The 18,346-nt window shown below is 42.2% G+C and overlaps 2 protein-coding genes across 2 annotated transcripts in view; one reads left to right on the forward strand and one right to left on the reverse strand.

Moving 5' to 3' along the window:
* The first annotated feature begins 320 nt into the window (after window positions 1-320).
* On the forward strand, window positions 321-9,025 carry icmt (isoprenylcysteine carboxyl methyltransferase). Its single transcript, XM_079521883.1, has 5 exons — window positions 321-615; window positions 1,557-1,645; window positions 3,252-3,421; window positions 4,306-4,523; window positions 5,857-9,025. Exons 1-5 carry the CDS (start codon window positions 397-399, stop codon window positions 6,034-6,036), a joined length of 876 nt encoding a protein of 291 aa, XP_079378009.1. The 5' UTR covers window positions 321-396; the 3' UTR covers window positions 6,037-9,025.
* A 510-nt stretch (window positions 9,026-9,535) lies between these two features.
* Window positions 9,536-18,346, reverse strand: part of rnf207b (ring finger protein 207b) — a 28,093-nt gene continuing 19,282 nt past the window's right edge. The window contains exons 8-17 of the mRNA XM_079521784.1: window positions 17,646-17,692; window positions 17,010-17,082; window positions 16,369-16,437; window positions 16,025-16,093; window positions 15,062-15,186; window positions 13,090-13,282; window positions 12,701-12,886; window positions 12,560-12,611; window positions 11,883-12,000; window positions 9,536-9,736 (exon numbers count right to left, since the gene is read on the reverse strand). Of these exons, the coding sequence (XP_079377910.1) occupies window positions 9,658-9,736; window positions 11,883-12,000; window positions 12,560-12,611; window positions 12,701-12,886; window positions 13,090-13,282; window positions 15,062-15,186; window positions 16,025-16,093; window positions 16,369-16,437; window positions 17,010-17,082; window positions 17,646-17,692 (1,011 nt within the window). The 3' untranslated portion in view covers window positions 9,536-9,657. The remainder of the gene's footprint in view (window positions 9,737-11,882; window positions 12,001-12,559; window positions 12,612-12,700; window positions 12,887-13,089; window positions 13,283-15,061; window positions 15,187-16,024; window positions 16,094-16,368; window positions 16,438-17,009; window positions 17,083-17,645; window positions 17,693-18,346) is intronic.

The following is an 18,346-nucleotide window of genomic DNA, read 5'->3' on the forward strand; positions in this document are numbered from 1 at the left end:
GGTGCAGATGTACAAGCTCACAACCCTCGCATTGCGATGCGTTGTTGTGCGCTTGTAGATCGGCCAAAATAGCCAAGTGTATGTTTTGTAATATCAATCAAAATCTACAAATAACTATAAGTTTTCAAATAACTGCAGTGGAGTAAAAAAAAAAGTACAATATTATTTGCCTCTGAGATGTATTGGAAATTGGAAATACTCCAGTAAAGTAAACCCAAAAAGTATACTTATAAATGTACTTGAGTGCATGTATTAGTTCCTTTCTACCACTGGGGGATGTCATGTCACGTGACCATATTGGAGACCCGGATGCGGCATCACGCGACGTCGGTGTATATTATTTCTCCATCCTATCCTATCGCGAGAGATGATTAAAGGAGTGCATAGATTTCCATCATGGCAGGCAGCAAGTTGGTTCTTGAGGGCAGAGTAAGTATAAAGAGCTTCTTGTTGGGACTCAGCGTGCTCCTCATCCCCGCCACCAGACTGTGCTTTGGCCACATCGACTGGGTGTTCGATCATCTGACCGAAACGCCTGGTAAAATAGCCATTTGTGTCCACGTAGCTGTCATCAACGGCCTCCTGCTGCTCTTATACAGAGGACCCCTGTACCAGGTGAGACCTAGAAGTGCCTCTACTGTCACCCAAAGCATATTTATATGTATATGTAATAATGTCTATACTTTCTAATGCTGTCCCGGCTCTATTCATCTATTCATGTCGTCATTTTTATCTGACAGCTCATATACAGTACAGGTTGCTAATGCAGCTCATAGCTAATCAATCTATTAGGGCTGAGCAGCTGCTGTCTAATTGTAATGTCTGATTCTAATCTGCAGTAGTTTTCTTGTTTACTTAAATTACAGTTGCTATACCAGTGTAGAAATTATGTTATGCCCACAGTCACCATGCAGAATCATATTATTGGATTGTAATTAGTAATGCATTATGTGTTCATTGCTAAAATGTTGCAGGTGGGGAGGTGGGAATGACTTTATGCATCTGCTTTTTATCTGAGGTGGAGTGGAAGCATTTAAAAACATGGATACTTAAGTAAAGTAAAGGTAGTACTTTAGGTTTTACTTATACAGTACTTAGTTACTTTCCACCTCTCCTTATATTATTTGCTGTATAGTAACTTGAGTTGTGTGATGAGAGAAGAAGTCACTAAAATGCTTCCCTGCTGATGGCATGAAATAAAAACATTAGAAAAGAATATAGATGGCGGTACATATTGATTGAATTGTCTTATTAAGGAAATTAAGTTTAAAGAAAACTTTACAATATGGAGAAAATCAATATGATGATTATATTGGTTAACCCGGCCCTGCTTTAGTTAAGCTCATTAGGTGGCTTGAGTAGGACAGAAACTGTCCGACCCTGCTCAGGATAGACCACTAAGCCAGGGCAAGCTTTTCGTGGCCGTATTGCTCACAAAGTGGACAGGCTTAATGCTACCTTACCTATTGAACCTTTAGCTTTACATTCCACTTCATGTAATTCAATGTGGCCTAGTAATCAAATGAGCAATGTTTTGCTGCGATTTGTCCTTATAGGTTGCTGTACGGGCCTGCTTCCTGGGTGTTACCTTTGGGTGTGGCTTAATCATAAGCTGTTCACAAACCACCTGGACCCATTTTGGCTGGTATGTAATATTTCAGTGAGATGGTCGTCGATTGAGCTGTTCACGGTGGTGAAAGTGGATCATTTTCCCACCACACTGCCTCTCACCTCCGTCCTCTTAAACGTTTGATTGTTCATAGCATTTCGCATCATAATACTTATTCCATACATTAGTCTGTTCTTGACACGTTTCCTGATGTTGGGGGCATTGATTTGTTTATAATGAATTGCATTTTTATAACGCTTTTCCAAGTGCTCAAAGCGCTTTACAATGGTTCATTCATTCATACATTGGGAGGTGAAGCGGCGAACAGTCGACGCCAGCGTCCTCACTTCCCACATTCACACACCAATGGTGGAGAGCTTACACCGACCGACTCATTGGAGGCAATGTAGGGTTCAGTGTCTTGCCCAAGGACACTTCGACATGTGGACAGGAGGAGCCGGGATTCGAACCGCCGACCCAGGGATCATTGGACAACCTGCTCTACCTCCTGAGCCACAGCCGCCCACAATGTCAGACATGACCATTTGTCATGTTTGACATGACAAATGGTCGGAGATAATATCAGAGATATAATATTTAGTAATGCGGTATTAAGGTGTTATGGAGGGAGTACCGGACCATACTGATGTGCTTTAACCTGGCTTCATCCTTCATCACAGTGTTTGAGTCACAACACTCAATATGAGGACGAACACCACAGCCTCCTGTTAGTATGTAGTAAATGGTAAATGGTGCATTTATATATAAAGCGCCTTTATCCAAGGCGCTTTACATAGATTGTGCATTGCATTCACCCATTCACACACACATTCATACACCGATTGCGGCGGAAGCCATACAAGGTACCAACCAGCACATCGGGAGCAATTTGGGGTTCAGTGTCTTGCCCAAGGACACTTCGACATGTAGACAGGAGGAGCCGGGATTCGAACCGCCGACCCATGGATCATTGGACGACCTGTCGCCCTCGTATTATAGTATTGTGCCTATGTCATTATAGGCTAAAATGCTCAAAAGTAGTCTAGGCCTGTGCTGGCAATCCCATAAATTAAATTAATGAGTGGTTATATTTGTACCAAAATAGACGTCAGATTTATAATTTCAAGGTCAATAGGTCAATCTTTGGAATGTTTAGAGATCTTATTTGCCAAGATCTCTAAACATTCCAAAGATTTCATTAGAGAAAGAGGCTCTAAGACGGCTTACATACTATGGTACACATTGTGTGAGTTCTCATAAATGTTTTACTTCTCAATATATTCTTTGACAGACAGGGCCATGGCCTATATGCTTATGTGTGTCGTACGCCAGTGTCGCATGGTGAAAGTTGTAGATTGGCTATTTTGTCAGGTTTGTCAAGTCAGGCATGTGATCTACTTTGCCAAAAATATATTATCTTCGAATAGAACATTATGCAACACCAGATAAGTGGCTGAAGATGGATGGGGAAAATTAGGCCAAGATTGGAAAACAAAAAATATGTACATGCGAAAAGGCTTAATGGGCTTAATTTTTGTCTTTTGTGAAATATTACTTTACGATATGTGATGTAACACTGGTTGCACTTATCATGTTGAAGCTTAACGTCAGTAACTAAACTGTGCATTCTTAACCGCCACAGGTACATGTGTTCGTTGTCGTTCTTCCACTACTCGGAGTACCTGGTGACGGCCGTCATCAACCCTCGCAGCCTGTCTCTGGACTCCTTCCTGCTCAACCACAGTGTGGAGTACACACTGGCCGCCGTGTCGTCATGGGTGGAGTTTACCATTGAGAAGCTCACAGTGCCAGGTAAATGTTTTGGAAATGTAGCACTGATGGTGTATGTTACAGTATGGTCGATGTGGAGAAGTGTTCATCAAGTTCAGCAACTCCCATTAAGCTGAACTTGGGGAACCCTGACTTACACCATCAGACTTAACCCATTTAAGATTGAGGCCGATTCTAAAAAAACGGCTTCTAAATCCTGACCTAAGTTTTCTGAGGTCAGAAAACGGCTACTGTAGCAGCCAATGCCGTCAACAGTCATCTGACAGTGGAATTCTTTGTAATGTCGTTTTTAAGGCTGGCTAGACAAAACAGGAAGTATCTTGAACATTGAAATTTGACTACATTTCCCAGTGGAACATCCGAATTTTAGTTTTCATAATAATAATAAAAAATGGAATGTGTGGGTAATGTATCTGATGATGGTGCAAATCTCCGTGGCAGATTATACTTTCAAAACTAACTATATTTATTAAAAATTCAAAAATGTTATGTTGCTATAAACTGTACATGGCAACAAGAACCCCAAAAGGGGTTCCCGTCCTGAATTTAAAGTGGTTAAATGAACACTCAGGAGTGTAGTGTAGTATGGGCGACTGTGGCTCAGGAGGTAGAGCAGGTCGTCCAATGATCCATGGGTTGGCGGTTCGAATCCCGGCTCCTCCTGTCTACATGTCGAAGTGTCCTTGGGCAAGACACTGAACCCCAAATTGCTCCCGATGTGCTGGTTGGTACCTTGCATGGTTCTGCCGCAATCGGTGTATGAATGTGTGTGTGAATGTAAAGCGCCTTGGATAAAGGCGCTATATAAATGCACCATTTACCATTTATGAGAGCTTTGAACCACACATGTTTTTGAGTGGATGAAATGGATTTGATCAGTGTCTTCTGTCGCTCCCCCTCCACAGAGCTGAAGCACCTCAACTGGCTCAGTGTGGTGGGTCTGCTGATGGTCATATACGGAGACTTTCTGCGCAAGGCCGCCATGCTGACAGCCGGCTCCAACTTTAACCACATCGTCCAGAACGAGAAGGCAAACAGCCACATCCTGGTCACCACCGGCGTCTACGCCTACTTCAGACACCCGTCCTATGTGGGCTGGTTCCACTGGAGCATAGGAACACAGGTCAGTCACACGGAACACAAAGATTTGATCGCTACAGCCGCCGGGAACGGGATGATAAAATGAGAGAGAGATATTTAGTAACGCATCCATATCAACAAAATTAAAACAAGATGTTAAAAGGCTGAGCAATGTGCTGCTTCAGTGTCGTACTTGTTTTGCAAAGTATGCAAAATGTGAAAGTACCTTTTTAAAGCTGCAATATGTACGTACCAAAGCCGTAACTTTTATGTCTTCTCTAACTTGGATCTCCTGTGCGAGAGACCACGTTTCTACCACTCAGCCAAGAGACATAGGGCTCCATTTTCGTTACTGCTAAACCCCTTATCCCTAAACTTCTTTGCCTTTTTTTACTATTTAAATAGTTAAAATGGCCAGTCTACAAGCTCACAACGTGTCAATGTAGATTGGCTTAGCTAGTTGAACTATTAAAAAATAGTAAAAAAGGCAAAGAAGTTTAGGGATAAGTGGTTTAGCGCTGACGAAAATGGAGCCCCTATTGTCCTTATGAGCTACCCATCACCTGGGGGCTACATTTCGCAATTGACTATTCACACAGCAGCCATTTTGCTCTCACGTTATATCCGTGTGAATATGATGAATTGAAGAGTAGGGAGACCACCTCCAACCACTACTTATGGTTATTATATTGTTCTTACTATTAACATACTCTACCATACAGATAGTGGAGGAGCGTTTGGATATCATGTCCTTAGCACTCGCAGAGAGCGTTTATTGTCACTTGCAACGTTTGACCGGTTGCTGTGTTCAACCTTCTGTTTTATTAGCACAAATGGCTTAGCTGAAACAACGTTAACCCATTTTGGGCGGGAACCCCTTTTGGTGGTTACATACATTATGTTATAATTTAGCTATTGAATTGAAAAAAATAGCAGATCTACAAGCTCATAGCGCGCCACCGAGTGGCGCGCTACGAGCTGCTATTTTTGAAAAATTGTGAAAATATTTATTTCAGAAAACTGGAGGATTTAGCCTAAATGGGTTAAACATCCGTCTGTAAATGTCGGACACATCCAGGAGGATCAAACGAGCAGCGCTCCTCTCCAAAAGTTTAACTATTTTCAACTTGAAGCGCTCAGTTCTCCACAAAAAAGAAAACTGTATGACGAGAGCACTGAGGCGTCATGCTCAGCGCTGGGAAGAGGATTGCTCCAGTGTGTCTTTACCATTATAGAAATGCTCTGAGTGACATGGCCCATAATTCATTAAAATAAGTTATTGATTGCAGCTTTAACCTTATACAGTATGAGCACAAATATTAAATAATGTATTATAATTGCACCTCACTGACCTGGTGATTGTTCCAACGTTCCAGGTGATGTTGTGCAACCCCGTGTGCATAATCGGCTACACTCTAGCCAGCTGGCGCTTCTTCCGTGAGCGCATAGAGGAGGAGGAGCTCTCTCTCATCCATTTCTTTGGCGAGGACTATGTGGAGTACAAGAAGAAGGTGTCCACAGGGCTGCCGTTCATTTCAGGCATCCGTGTCAACTAGGCACTTGGGAGACATGCGCCGGACATACACACTTGGCTGAATGGCACTAAGAAGGGGGGGCTTCCCTGACCGGCGTGTGGCTTTGGCCATGGGAGCTGCACCCCCAAGGGGAGGACACTGGAGCTGGCAAAGACCCAGAAAAGCTCATAGCCGCCCCTTCCCTGCCCAGACAACTCTGATAGTGGACAGTAGCTGGGTTCCTTATTCCTCTACCAACCTCTTACGTCTAAACCGACAAAAACAAGTCATTTAGAAAGACATGACAACCTCCAGTACAGTACCTGTGTATTCACTTCCACATATTCTGTCTGTTTTTAGGTTGATTTGCTTTAAAACCCCCATCAGGACACTTGAACGTGGCTCAAAATGCTACTCGGCAGACCCATCACCGGAATAGCTGGTATCTTCGCTTGTCAGCAAGATTTGGTTCTATTGACTTGACACAGCTTGAATTTGAATGGCTACTGCCTCCTTACATGTTGTATTATTGTATTTTCAATTTCATATAAAATCCACGCACTGGACTGAAAGTGACTTGACCTCCTACGTCTGCTTCTCACTTAGGAGGACATGTATTACTATGGTAGTAAAGTGGACTTTGGTACATTTTGGAGTTGAAACGAATGCGCCAACGGGGAACCGTCTCAACCAGGCTTATTGTAGTGTTTCAACATACCACATTGTCTGCAGATTTCTCAATTTCCGGTTCACAAACTCCCCCAATATCTATTCAACTAAAGCCAGATGTACAGTATATTTAGTTGCTCGCCAGTGTAGTGCATTGAAAATAGCAAATCTGCTGCATGCTCACACGCGTTACTTGCAGTGCGTCGTTTGCTTGTAGATCGGCTATTACACAAGGCAATGTGAAACTGATGGCCACACCAACCATTATCCCCAAATGGCACCTGCAACTGTCAACAACAGTCCAGACCGCTGCAACAGTCTCTAAAACGGTTTTGTTGCAAGGAGTTAGTGTGGACTGGCCGTGTAAATCAGGTATAACAGTTTCTATTAAAAGGTCTCGAGATTGTGTATTACAAAGGGGTACATTTGGACAATCGGTTCATGGTTGTGATTATGATAATAATCAGAAAATAAAAATATCCAATTTAGTTCATATTGGCTGCCTTTACATGTACACACAGTATTGATAAAGGTTAACCGTTATTAATAATACAATGACTCGAATAATAAAAAAATGTATAAAAAGGCTTGATTTAACAATTATTTTTGCAATAGTTCTAATATGGGACAAGAACCGCTTTAAGGTGCAGATGTTCTTCACCGCTAGTAGTGACATCTGGACTGCCTTTACTACAGTATGTCCAGGGCTGCGATACTTTATCCTGTGGGATGTATCCAATATATGTATCAAATATCCAACAATATTACTGGCTGCCACAGAATCTATAATGTCAAATCAAGCAGCGCATTAAGAGGCGAAGCGATCATAATCGTAATCTATGTATACACCCGGTAAGTTTCATTGCGTTTAATGCCTTGTCTTTTAAAATAAACAAAAGGGTTTTGGTCTGAGACGTCCACACGGCAGTGGAAAACATTTAACCAAAGACGGGTGACTGCTTGATGCTGTTCACCTCGTGGCCTCTGTCTGTAAGGTCTGGAGGTCAGTTGACTGCTTGATGCTGTTCACCTCGTGGCCTCTGTCTGTAAGGTCTGGAGGTCAGTGACTGCTTGATGCTGTTCACCTCGTGGCCTCTGTCTGTAAGGTCTGGAGGTCAGTTGTGCTACATTTATAATACAGTTGCTGTGTCCAAGGCTTGTGATGTGCTCTGCAAAACATTAACTTGTATAAATATGACCTCACGCTATATTTAACCGCATTTAACCACGCAACACTCCCAAGTGTTAACGTTTACAAAAACAAATGCCCATCCCTAACAGGTTTCTATCTTTGTTGCTCTTCTACCTAGTGACGTTGCATATTAAAATCCTCTGTATTAACTCATCCATTTGTAACATTTACACATTACACATTTGAGTGTACAAATTTAACCATTACAGGTCCATTTGGTTACATGACGTAACCAAAGAATTAACAGTCAGGATATCATACAGTAGGGTCCTTAGCTCCTTACAATAACATTAGGCTGTTGGTGGCAAGCCACGGTGATTATTCCTGATAATTTTGTTCTTTCTTCATCATCAGACAAGCTGGGCTTTGGCTTGTGAAACTGTCACAATGAGACCCTGGCCTCTTCCTACTGTAGTTACTAGTTTCTAAAATCACGGCAAAAGAAAAATCATAATGGGCCCCGAGTTGCATTTCTCATGTTGTGATGTCGTCATTTTGTCTGTTCTGCTTCTCTTTCACACTCCCTCACTATTCTTAAAAACTGACCAAAAGATGCAGACGTAGGGATGGCGGTGTCCAGAGTAGAGCGTCCCCCTGCTGCTCTCTACTGTGACCCCTCATCACCTTATTTTGTGTGTGTGTGTTTTTAGGTAGCCAATAAAGATGGGGAGCAATGATGGGTCTCTAGGTACACATCATATTGATCCAAGCATCTTAATGCAGGATGGTTGAGTGTACTGGGGCCGAACGGGGGGTTATTTATTATATTTCTTACACTGACATGTATTTGTAGCACACATGTATTTGTGGAGAGCACTGTATAAAGCCTGGTTTATAATTAAGGTCCTTGCATCATGCGCCGAAAATAACCGATCTAGCTTGTGAGCTTGCAGATTGACTATTTTGGCATGTGATGCTGTTGTACGACGGAGGTTAAATGACGCATTAGGCTTAGACACAGGACCAGTTATTATACGGGTGCTTGAGAGACACGAGTGGACTGCTGTTCCCAGCATTATACACACAAATATGTTGCACTGTTTCATAAAACCTTATTGCATTTAAAAGTATTTATCACAGAGACTGAAGAAGTGACAGTGACCCTGGGGAATTCATTCACAAGACGCACTGTCTAGAACAGACTTGAAATAAAACATTTCTTGTAAACACCTCCTGCTTTCTGACTTTTGTTTTGGAACGTTATATGTACTACACTGCAGTAGAGTGATTCTCAACCTTTTCCATTTCAAAGGCCCCCAGTTTGATATGTATGTATGTGTGCGTGTGTGTGTGTGTGTGTATGTATATATATATATATATATAAAAATGTCACTATGCTCTACTGTAGCGAAAAAAAAGATTTTGACATGGTCCAAATCATGTTCTTATTTTAGACCTAAAATGTCAGTTTCAGAACATCTGATTTAGAGAAAAAGTTACACTTGACAACAATCACGTTTTTTTGATTACATTGCTAGATTACTCACAATAAATTGTATAGTATTGATTTTGATAAATCTATACTTCCTGAAAATGTTTCAGCTGTGGCCAAACCATTTGTGCTCTAAAGGATTTTTCATCAAATCGATTCTAAAACAATGTTTTATTTTAATAATTTGTTTGCATTTGTTCATCACCATCTGTATGGTGGACTAAATATCAGTATACACTATTGAAAAACAAGTGGTTTGAGACAAAACAGACCTTTGAAGTCATTTTTTGGACTGGTTGGGACTATTTAAATATCTTTTCTACACTGGGACATGAGTAGGTGAAAGGAAGGTGTGAATTATCTTAGCAACTCAAGCCATGGTGCTGTCTTCATAGATCTTCAACATAGCCTCCGTGCGGTCATCTTTCAGTTCTTTTGGCTCCTTTAGTCTGCAAACAAGCAGGGGAATAGACACAAAATAATGAAATGATTTAATATAATGAATTTGTGAATCATTTGAAAATACAAAGTTAGAAATGTGTTGCTGGAGCTCGGAAGTACACTCTTCTTCCGGGATTTGCTCCAGTTTGGAAGCGCTCGTTGTAATTCACTCAACCGTCCACCTGTTTCTAAATGTCACATAATGCAGGAGGCAGCAAAATGTTGTGTTATTGAAAACAAGCACTTCCAAACTCTGACACTTAATAATGAAAAATAATCAAATGCAGGGCATTTCTTGACAGAAAGTAGCTCATAACGTTTCTATGGTGGATTTTTATGAAACAAAAACTTTGCAGATAGAAAGAGGATAATTCAAGCTTTTTGTACAGCTGCAATGTTGGTGGGTTTAACATTGTTTAATGCAATCAGACAGGACTTTTCTGTTTGGATGAATGGGCTGTCAAGGCCAGAAAGTATTTTTTTGCCACTCAGTGGGCGTTCCCGCATAACTTCCAGGTACGATGATGTCACACGCATACCCTCTATAGAGCAGGCGGCGGGTGCACTAGATGGTAGAAGCATGCGCAGTAGAATTATTTGGCCACCAGGCTTCTGTGGCTTCAATAATCCTCCGTGTTTCTGGGGGCTCGGTTCAAATCCCAGGCAGGACATAAACTTGGTTAACACGACAACACTTGGTTGTGGCAGCGGTGGCCGAACGGATAGCGGTGCGGTCTTGATACCGGAAGGTTCCTAGTTCGAATCAGCCGTCCGACACGTTCAAATTACCACCGCTGAAGTGCCCTTGAACAAGGCATTGAACCACTACGATGAAATGTGTTCTATGAGCAGGGCCTGGCTGGAAACAAGTTCTTGAGCTTAGCCCAGATACCCTGGGTAAATATAGATTTCATTTCATTTCATTTCATTTCACGAGTTGCTTACTTGCTTTATATGGATTCAAAATTGACTCAAGATCTGCCTTGTGTCTTTCCGTCTGTCTCTCTTCTAATGTCTTAATATAATCTAAAAGCATTGCTTGGATCTCATAAAGTTGTGAGGCATGCGATAGAACCATAGAGTATATATATAATAGAGACTGAACTGGCGCGAAGCTCCGCCCCCCCAGCTATTCATGTCAGTGGAAGTTGCTCAGTGGCGTTTTGAAGCACCCGGAAGACTGCCGGAAGTCCCTCCCAGGACCTCAACTTTGAGGTCCTGAGTGACGTAGGGCAACCGAGCGCTCAACGTTAAAGCCCAGCTGCACACGCCTGTAGTCCCTCCTCCTACCACTAGGACCCAGAGCTTCAACGTTGGAAAGTCTGCCTGCCCCCTTGGATAGAACCTGTACCTCCCAGTGACTTCCTATAAATAGCTGCAGAACATGTGTTAGGCGCGATTCATACTCCTATTTTAGAGCCGAATAAAAGTCGGTTCGGCTCTGTAGAGCCTACAATGTGACGTCATTTGAGGTTCGGGGGGTCGGGTACCGTCCTAAAGTCGGCTCTTCGGTGCTACTGAAATTTTCTGACGAGCTGAAATCATTTCGTCACTACAGCGGTAAAATAGGAGTATGAATCGGCCCTTAGAATGAGAATAATACATTTGAAAGCCATTGCATTATGTTTTGAAGAAGGGGAATATTAAATCCCAATACCTTGGCTCAAGGCGTTCCTTCACCTTGGCAATGGACTGGATGTAGGGTCCAATCTGTTTGGTAATAGTTACCTTGGCTCAAGGCGTTCCTTCACCTTGGCAATGGACTGGATGTAGGGTCCAATCTGTTTGGTAATAGTTACCTTGGCTCAAGGCGTTCCTTCACCTTGGCAATGGACTGGATGTAGGGTCCAATCTGTTTGGTAATAGTTACCTTGGCTCAAGGCGTTCCTTCACCTTGGCGATGGACTGGATGTAGGGTCCAATCTGTTTGGTAATAGTTACCTTGGCTCAAGGCGTTCCTTCACCTTGGCGATGGACTGGATGTAGGGTCCAATCTGTTTGGTAATAGTTACCTTGGCTCAAGGCGTTCCTTCACCTTGGCGATGGACTGGATGTAGGGTCCAATCTGTTTGGTAATAGTTACCTTGGCTCAAGGCGTTCCTTCACCTTGGCGATGGACTGGATGTAGGGTCCAATCTGTTTGGTAATAGTTACCTTGGCTCAAGGCGTTCCTTCACCTTGGCGATGGACTGGATGTAGGGTCCAATCTGTTTGGTAATAGTGGTCAGGTATCTGTTCTCGTGCTTTAACTGCAACAGGTCATGTAGCTGTGCTGTTAAGAGATGAGCACGTGTTGAATATAAATGATGTATAAGCAATAACTCGTATACACCAGTAATACCCTGCATGTGTTCATTTATCCATTTGTAATTCACAGGTCCATTTGGTTACATTTGGTTGAAGGTCATATTGATAACATTTATTTTATGTAACTAATAATAAAAACAAACATCAACAGAGCATTTACATAAAATGTATGGTTTAAAAATCAATGATAATAATATCGCGTTTTCCCAAAACATAAGCCATTATGCATGTTGCTTCTTCTTTTAAAAAAAAAATAAGGAACCCTATTAGGACCTTTAAAGCATTATGCTATGCTTTAGCTATTGAAAAATAGCAGATCTACAAGCTCATAGCGCGCCACCGAGTGGCGCGCTACGAGCTTGTAGGTCTGCTATTTTTGACATAGAAACATAGCTTTTTCAGAAAACTGTCAGGATGTAGAAGACATTTTTAGAATCTGATCTCAGGTCAAAATGGGTTATGGTTAAATGTATATTCCTGGAATGTTTGGCCTCAAAGTTGACTAGCAGAATGCAAGCCAGTACCTTCATAAATTTCCTGCTCATTGGCAACCCTCTGAAAGGCCTCCTCCCAGACCTGATTAAAGGATGACAGAGGGGAACAGTTGATCATCTCACCGTAAAAAGAACCAATGCCAGAAGGGAAGCATCTTCTCCCCCACTCACCTCCTCAAACATGGCCCTCATCAGCTCCACGGAGGAGTACTGGGAGGAGATGTGTTCATCCATCTGCAGAGAGTGCTCCATGATCTCTGCCATCACATCAGACTTTATGAGGGAGTGGTGCTTGGTCAGATCACGGTGGATCTCCTGCACACGTTCCTTTAGCTGCTGGAGGGACATCTGCAGTGCCTGGTCCGATGGATGGACATACATATTTAATAGGCATTTAATAGGCAAACCAAAGTCTTCTTCGTAGCTCTTATGGCAGCTGGATATAAAAGTCGGAAGAAATGTCATAATGAAGAAGTTTCATAATGTTCAGATCTAAACCATGATGCGCCCACAGAATACTGCTAGACAGTGACAGCACAGCATGCATGAATAATTAGCACCTTGTAGCCGTTCTCATAGTTGCGGCAGTGATTGGCGAACGGGGTCTCGCCGACCTCGGCCAGGAGGACCTTGGTACTGATGTAACGGTGGGAGGTGGGTTTCCTCACCCCAGAGGATGCCAGGGACAGTTCACTGCCAACAGGGGAGTGGCATGGTCCTGACACTGACAGTAATGGCTGGAGACTGAGACCACTGTACCAAGACATCAGAGACATCAGAGACGATCACCCAAAGAGACATGACAATGACAAACATGACTAATGACAAAAAACTCCCATATCTGTTGGGTGAAGTACAACAATGTGCAAACACAGCAGCGAGATTTGTGAGCTGCTGTGACAGGAGAAGGATGTCAAATGGAATACAAGCACCTTAAGGAATACAAACCATATGTGTACACTGTTTATCAAAAGTATAAAGCTAACGTATTCTATATGGATGTATATTGTATAACAAATCTCTGACAGAAAATGCTTTTTAGTGCTAATATAACACAGGAACAAGTTACTAAATTCTTTTCGCTCCTATGCCACCAAAATGTGGAACGCCCTACCAACTGTCATTAAAGGAGCATTCAGTGATTTGGGTGATTTGGACAACCACCCGGTCCGCCCCGGTAACAAAATGTGCACATGCACACGCTCTACAGTGGGGGGAAGTGCAACAGGCCAACAGCATGTGCCCCCACTCGATCATGATTGGAGGAAGGCCCCTCTCATCCTGATTGGATGAATGCTTTGCCACCCGCCACCAAAACTGAAACTAGGGTTTTTTGACCCCAGGGGCTCACTGGGGACAGGGAGGAACTCCTTATATGGTCAGCACACTCTATGGTAGGGGGGATTATCCAAAAAAAAATGAAAAAATAAGTGATATTTGAATGAAGTGAAATCACTGAATATACCTTTAAGACATGCGACTCCCTTGACTCCTTCAAAACCGCTCTCAAAGGGCACCTACGGACGGCTGCAATTCGAAACTGGCCCCTGTAAAATCGGAATCCCTCAAACACGAACGCAAGGACAACACAAGAGACGGTCGCGGCCACACAGCCAACTCAAGGTATGGCCACTGAGCCGACTTGGGGACCCAACGCAAGGACAACACAAGAGACGGTCACGGCCACACAGCCAACTCAAGGTACGGCCACGGAGCCGACTTGGGGACCCAACACAAGGACAACACAAGAGACGGTCACGGCCACACAGCCAACTCAAGGTACGGCCACGGAGCCGACTTGGGGACCCAACGCAGCTCCTCCAAGGAAAACAAACAAATTAACGGAGCTGAACGTGAATCCCCCCCACCGCCCACCCCTTTTTTTTCTTTTCCCTTTTTACCTCCTTTATGATGAATTCCTGTTCTGTCTATAGAAGTGTCTATTTGTACGTCTCTAAATGTTTTGATGATTTGAACATGGTGGACCCTATTGGAAACAAGTGTAATGCTTAATTGGGTCGTCCACTCACAGTTAACAGCCTTTGTATTGAGTTTGTGCTTGAAATGTACTGTAATTCTGCAAACTGTTAATAAATTCTTCAATCAATCAATCAATCAAAGCTCTGTTTACACCTTTATTTAATTCCTATTTATATCCAATATTTATTTGTAAATATATTGTTCTGTTTTGATTGTCTTGTTCCACTTCTGCTTTGGCAATGTAAACGTACGTTTTCTCATGCCAATAAAGCTCCTTTGAATTTAATTGAATTGACACAGGAACATTTATTTATTTAATATTTTTACATTCTTAATTTGATTGATTTTGATGATATATGGTGGTCTACCAAGGCACTACATCATCATATAGGCTACACACACAATTTGATTGTGTAATGTATGCGTACGGTATGTGATTGTGTATGTGTCTATTTGATATTGTGTTTTCGGATGGCATATGCATATTTGGGGCTTTATTATTAATTGGCTCTATGCCATACTGTACTTAACACCTTCATTATCAGAACTCACAGCCCATTGACGTTGCCCATACTTAATCCAGAGGCACTGCCAGCTATGGACACGGAGCGTCTCTGTCCAAGCAGCAACAAGGACTCCAGGCAACGAGCGAACTCTGCCCGATACTCTGTGTTTACCTGAAAAGATAGTCATACAATAGACGCTAAATCAACAACAGACATTGCGACTGTAATGACAGTAATGCTAGACTAACAAAAGCTAGACCTCAGGTAATTTTTAATACATTTATTTTCCAATTTTGCTGAGAAATAATTGTTCTAATTTTGTCATAAAAACCCAGGACTGTGGTCCTCTTACCATTCAGTGTAGCCATGCCCCAGCTAGTGAGCTGCTCACTCATTCAATCCATGGTTTCTAATGAGAGTTTCTCCAGACCTGTATCTTATGTTATGAGTAAGATGGCCAGTGGCCACACGAGACCAGGTCTGTGGTTCTGTCTGTGTGTGTGTGTGTGTGTGTGTGTCTGTGTGACATGAGCTAATCAGATGGCTAATCCCAAGTTAAATCCTCCATTGTTTTATAGACTACTTTTGAAAATATTTAATTATAAACTTTAATTAATTTCAATAATGGAAGTCAAGTGGGCTCATATAGGGCGGAAACCTTGCCCAAATTTGCAGTCATCATAGGTCATAGGTCACTGGCGTCACAGGCTGGCCACATGAAGTCCGAGATCCTAATTTGAGCCACGCCATTTGATATGATTCCTCTATTCACCCACTTAATAACCTGAGGCTGATATGATATTTCCTCACAAAGTCACAAGTTCAGATCCTGTCTTTTAACCCATTCTGGACGGGAATTACACTTTAGCTATTGAAAAATAGCAGATCTACAAGCTTGTAGGTCTGCTATTTTTGAAAAATCATGAAAATGCGGCACAAATCTTTGAATATATATACTTTCAGAAGACTTTTTATTTATTTCGACGTCAGGCCTAAACGGGTTAAATACCTTGCTACTCTGCGCCGGCCTCAGTCTGTGGGGCAGCTTGACTATCTTCTTCAGCCGCTCCATCAGTTGCTGTGTGAGGAACACATGGGTTTACTCAGTGCACGTCATCTTCATCACAGCTGTGAGGAACACATGGGTTTACTCAGTGCACGTCATCTTCATCACAGCTGTGAGGAACACATGGGTTTACTCAGTGCACATCATCTTCATCACAGCTGTGAGGATCACATGGGTTTACTCAGTGCACATCATCTTCATCACAGCTGTGAGGATCACATGGGTTTACTCAGTGCACGTCATCTTCATCACAGCTGTACAAGTGCACCGCCATGTATTAGACTTACGTAGCCCATGTCCAGAAACTCAAACTTGTTGGCTGAATTCTGAAAAGCGGAACACGTGACCAGGTGAACCTGGGAAGAGGAGAGCATTGTGAGTCAGGATGTGAAGGTTCCTCTGGTTTCCTCCCTGGTGGCTATTAGGCCCAATAATATACATATCTGTTTTTGCAACAATATCAATTTTCATTGTTTTGACATTTCACTTTCCTATTGAAAAGAGAAATAAGTTCTAAAATGTCATTATGGGAATTCTTTGACAAAAAAGCATTCCATTTGATTTCAGTTGGAGCTGTGTCACTTGATAAGTTGTCTGTTGAAAAGAAAGTTGATGTATGGCTGACATACACTGTACATCTGAGCTAAAAGTGCTGCTATTCCATTTACGTTGGTGTTGCTTTAATGGTTTGATTTCTGGAAAACCTTAAATAATAATGATAATGGATTTTATTTATAATGCACTTGGGTAAATCTAAGTGCTAAATGCTTGAATGATTGATTATTCATTTTACTTAAGAACTGACTATACAAATGTATCAAATCCATGGTGTTAATTTCAAATCTGATCAGGGTTAAATTAACACTCAGTATTCCACTTTGTGGTGCATTAGGGCCAGTAGGGTATTAACCCTAGAGGAGGACTTTACCTGCAGAGTTGGCAGCAGAGCGGCCAGGTGAGACAGCTGCTCTTTAAAAGCTCTCTCTTTCTCTTCATGCTGGCTACAAAACAGTAGTATTACGTTAGTGTGGGAGGTGGGTGGTCCATGAGTGTAATAAACAGTAGTATTACGTTAGTGTGGGAGGTGGGTGGTCCATGACTAGTGTAATAAACAGTAGTATTACGTTAGTGTGGGAGGTGGGTGGTCCATGACTAGTGTAATAAACAGTAGTGTTACGTTAGTGTGGGAGGTGGGTGGTCCATGACTAGTGTAATAAACAGTAGTATTACGTTAGTGTGGGAGGTGGGTGGTCCATGACTAGTGTAATAAACAGTAGTGTTACGTTAGTGTGGGAGGTGGGTGGTCCATGGGTGTAATAAACAGTAGTGTTACGTTAGTGTGGGAGGTGGGTGGTCCATGACTAGTGTAATAAACAGTAGTGTTACGTTAGTGTGGGAGGTGGGTGGTCGATGAGTGTAATAGTCAATATAGCATACACACATGTTTTAACCAATTCAACGCTATGCATTAGCTATCAGGGATCCATCTATGGAACACTTTAAACCTGAGTTGTGATTCACTGAGCCTAAAATGATGAGTGCTGGAAATCAGCATCCATCTGACCTTCGAGCTGTTTTCAGCAGGATCTTCTTCCTCTCAGCCAGTTTCTCCTGAAAGGGTGAATAAGGTTTTTGTCAATATACTGTTCTCACCAAAAAAATCATAATCTCTCTGTCATTCTTGTTGTGGCAAGCACACTGCCCTCTCATACTATGAGTCTATGAGTGACCCCTAGTGGTGACACACTCAAGTAATCAAATCAATAACTATTTTGTGTTAGTTAGATTTTAGGTGTGTCAATACTGTCCATCATGCTTGCACATTGCCATCATACCATGCCCTTGGCATGATCGCATGCCATGCCTTGAAATAGGTGTGTCCACACCTATGGAAATCGTATTTCTTACTAGCTTGCCATGTTTTTAATCTCCTGTATTTTTTCACCTGAAGAAGTGGAAAACAAACTACAAAATCAGCCTAGCGTTTAAGGCAAATCTTTTCCCTTCTTTTGTATACAGTCTATAAGAATTATGTTAATTCATGCTGTTATTTCAGTGATTTCTTTAGCAGACTATCTTCATGCATATTACTCCAGCTGTTTAATGCACTTAGTTCAATCACATTATGTTTTAACCCATTTTGACCTGAGATCAGATATAAAAATGTCTTCTACATCCTGACAGTTTTCTGAAAAAGCTATGTTTCTATGTCAGTGGTTCTTCGATTTTTCAAAAATAGCAGACCTACAAGCTTGTAGCGCGCCA

Source organism: Electrona antarctica (assembly GCF_951216825.1).
Source record: "Electrona antarctica genome assembly, chromosome: 2".
Taxonomy (NCBI): Eukaryota; Metazoa; Chordata; class Actinopteri; order Myctophiformes; family Myctophidae; genus Electrona; species Electrona antarctica.

Excerpts from the sequence above, each read along its gene's own strand:
- icmt (XM_079521883.1), top strand. The coding sequence starts at position 397 with ATGGCAGGCAGCAAGTTGGTTCTTGAGGGCAGAGTAAGTATAAAGAGC. Across the intron at positions 3,422-4,305 it reads TGAGAAGCTCACAGTGCCAG|AGCTGAAGCACCTCAACTGG; the intron begins GTAAATGTTTTG and ends CCCCCTCCACAG. Across the intron at positions 4,524-5,856 it reads ACTGGAGCATAGGAACACAG|GTGATGTTGTGCAACCCCGT; the intron begins GTCAGTCACACG and ends CCAACGTTCCAG.